This window comes from Octopus bimaculoides, chromosome 17 (genome assembly GCF_001194135.2).
Source record: "Octopus bimaculoides isolate UCB-OBI-ISO-001 chromosome 17, ASM119413v2, whole genome shotgun sequence".
NCBI lineage: Eukaryota > Metazoa > Mollusca > Cephalopoda > Octopoda > Octopodidae > Octopus > Octopus bimaculoides.
Window position 1 is genome coordinate 347,767 of NC_068997.1, and position 2,468 is coordinate 350,234.

At 36.7% G+C, this 2,468-nt stretch overlaps 1 protein-coding gene across 1 annotated transcript in view; it reads left to right on the top strand.

Moving 5' to 3' along the window:
* The window catches only part of LOC106869326 (uncharacterized), a 13,683-nt gene that overhangs the window by 4,700 nt on the left and 6,515 nt on the right, over positions 1–2,468 (top strand). Inside the window, exons 2-3 of the mRNA XM_014915028.2 lie at positions 175–346; positions 2,073–2,196. Of these exons, the coding sequence (XP_014770514.1) occupies positions 175–346; positions 2,073–2,196 (296 nt within the window). The remainder of the gene's footprint in view (positions 1–174; positions 347–2,072; positions 2,197–2,468) is intronic.

Genomic DNA, 2,468 nt, shown 5'->3' on the forward strand with positions numbered 1-2,468 from the left:
TATATATATAGTAGGCGAGTAATATCCGAAATTTCGAAGTCACTGTCACCTTTCTCATAAAATTTCGTTAACATGTACCCTACTAGAAAGTATTGAATTACCCTCCAGTTTAATTTTAGATTCATTTTATATCTAACTTGACATTAAAACATATGTATGTGTGTATAATACTAGGAGAAGCTGGAGAAAGAAGTTGAAAAGATGAGGTCGAACGAAGAATTAGTGGAAAGCATCGTGTACCGTGTGAATCGATGGCTAGCTGTGAACTCCAACACTGTCACGGAGTTGTTTAGTAGTTTTGACACAGCTGATGAAGGACTTGTAACCTACAAACAGTTTAAGGCAGGTAAATACTTTCTTCTGATGATTCTCACGTCATTTTTAACGAGACCGATATAAAAAGATATTGTTTACATATACAGGTTTCAAATTTTGGCACAAGGCCAGCAGTTTTAGGGGTAGAGGTTAAGTCGAGATCGTCGTCCGTGTTCAACTGGTACTTATTTCATCGTCTCCGAAAGGTAGGAAAGGCTAAGTCGACCTCGACGGCATTTGAACTCAGAACGTTGGGATGGATGAAGTGCTGCAAAGCATTTTGTTTGGCATGCTAATTACTTTGCCAGCTCGCCGCCATAAAAATACTGCAATAATAATGATAATTATTCTTTAGGAATGTTGTGATAGGGCCAGCAGTTAGTCAATACCATCGATCTCAGTACTTGACTTGTACTTTATTTTATCGTTCCCGAAAGGATGAAAAGCAAAGTTGACCTCGGCGCTATTTAAGCTCTAAACGGGAAAAGCATTTCGTCAGATATACTAATGATTCAACTATATCTTTATAATAATTATTTCTAATTTTGGCACAAGGCCAGCAATTTTGAGGGGAATGGAAAGCTTATCACATCGATAATGTATTTGACCGGTACATTACCTTATCGACCCCTGAAGGGATGAAAGCAAGGTCAACCTCGAGGGCATTTGAACTCAAAATATAAAGAGCCAGAATAAGTACTGCTAAACATTTTGTCTGGTGTGCTGAAGATTCTGCCAGCTCTCCACCGTTATGATAATAATAATAGGAAGTTTTATTTTTAATATCCTTTATTTATATCTCGCTCAAATCGTATAACAATTTTAAATGTCGGTCTCATTAGATAACATAGTTACATACATCGTCCAAACTGATCTGGAGTTAATAATAATAGTAACAACTATAACAACATAAGTTCAAATCTCCAACAGCTAAGATTCTGCTGTGTTTCTTGTTAAAATATTTTATTGTGCATTGTCTCACCTCAGTTTATTTGGCTCTCAGAGTAGCAATATATACCAGATCATTTGGGAATGTTAACACCGATACACTAACGCTCTATACACGAGGAGAATTATTTCTTATCGGCTTCGCATCATGGAACCAAATGTAAATATTGGTTGTCTAAAGTTCATGAGACCTGGGAGATATTTCGATTTTATATTATGACTACTTGTTCAAATCCCGCCGAAGTTAACCATGTCTTTCATCCTTTCGGGGTCGATAAAATAAAGTATTTGTCAAGTACTGGGATTGGTGGTATCGACTGCCTCGCCCATTCTTCAACATTTTTAGCCTTGGCCTATAATCAGAAACCTTTATAATTATTGGCCAAGGTGACGAGCTGGAAGAATCGCGAGAGCATCGGATAAAATGCCATGCAGTATTTGTTCCGGCTCTCTATGTTCAGAGTTCAAAATCACGCCAAAGTGAAATTTACTTTTCATTCTCTGTGGTCTAATTTAGGCACAAGTCTGGCAATTTTTAGGAGAAGAGACAATCGTCTAATCCTCAAAATTGTTGGACCTCTACCTAAATTACATGAAGATAGCTCCCCTTTGCTCTTTTGGCTAGGAAGGGTAGCCAATATTCTTCTGTCTGGTGAGGTTGCATGGTGAACTTGCAGTTTCTTTTGTAGATGATCAGGGACAGATCATAACGTGTGTTGTTCATAAAAGTATTAGTTGAGTTTCGTAGGCGGCCTTCAGTTGGTTGCAGTTAATGTCTCTCATTTATTTATTCCCATCCAAATTCATAGGAATGATTGATCTCAAAATTCCGTGTAATTCGGCCGAACTTCATCTGGTAACGCTGCTTCTTGACAAGAACTTCACCCAAACAATCAGCTATGTCAACTTGACAAAACAAATCTCCGTAAACGGGTATGTACCATTCCATTCTTACAGCTGTTGTTGTTGTTGTTATTGTTGTTGGTGTTGTTGTTGTTGTTGTTGTTGTTGTTGTTGTTCTTCTTCTTCTTCTTCTTCTTCTTCTTCTTCTTCTTCTTCTTCTTCTTCTATACAAAACTGATTTTGTAATACTGATTTTATCCATGGAACAAATTTGTGTCAGCTTTGTATATGTATGTATGTATGTATGTATGTATGTATGCATGTATTCTTGTATATATATATATATATATATATATATATAT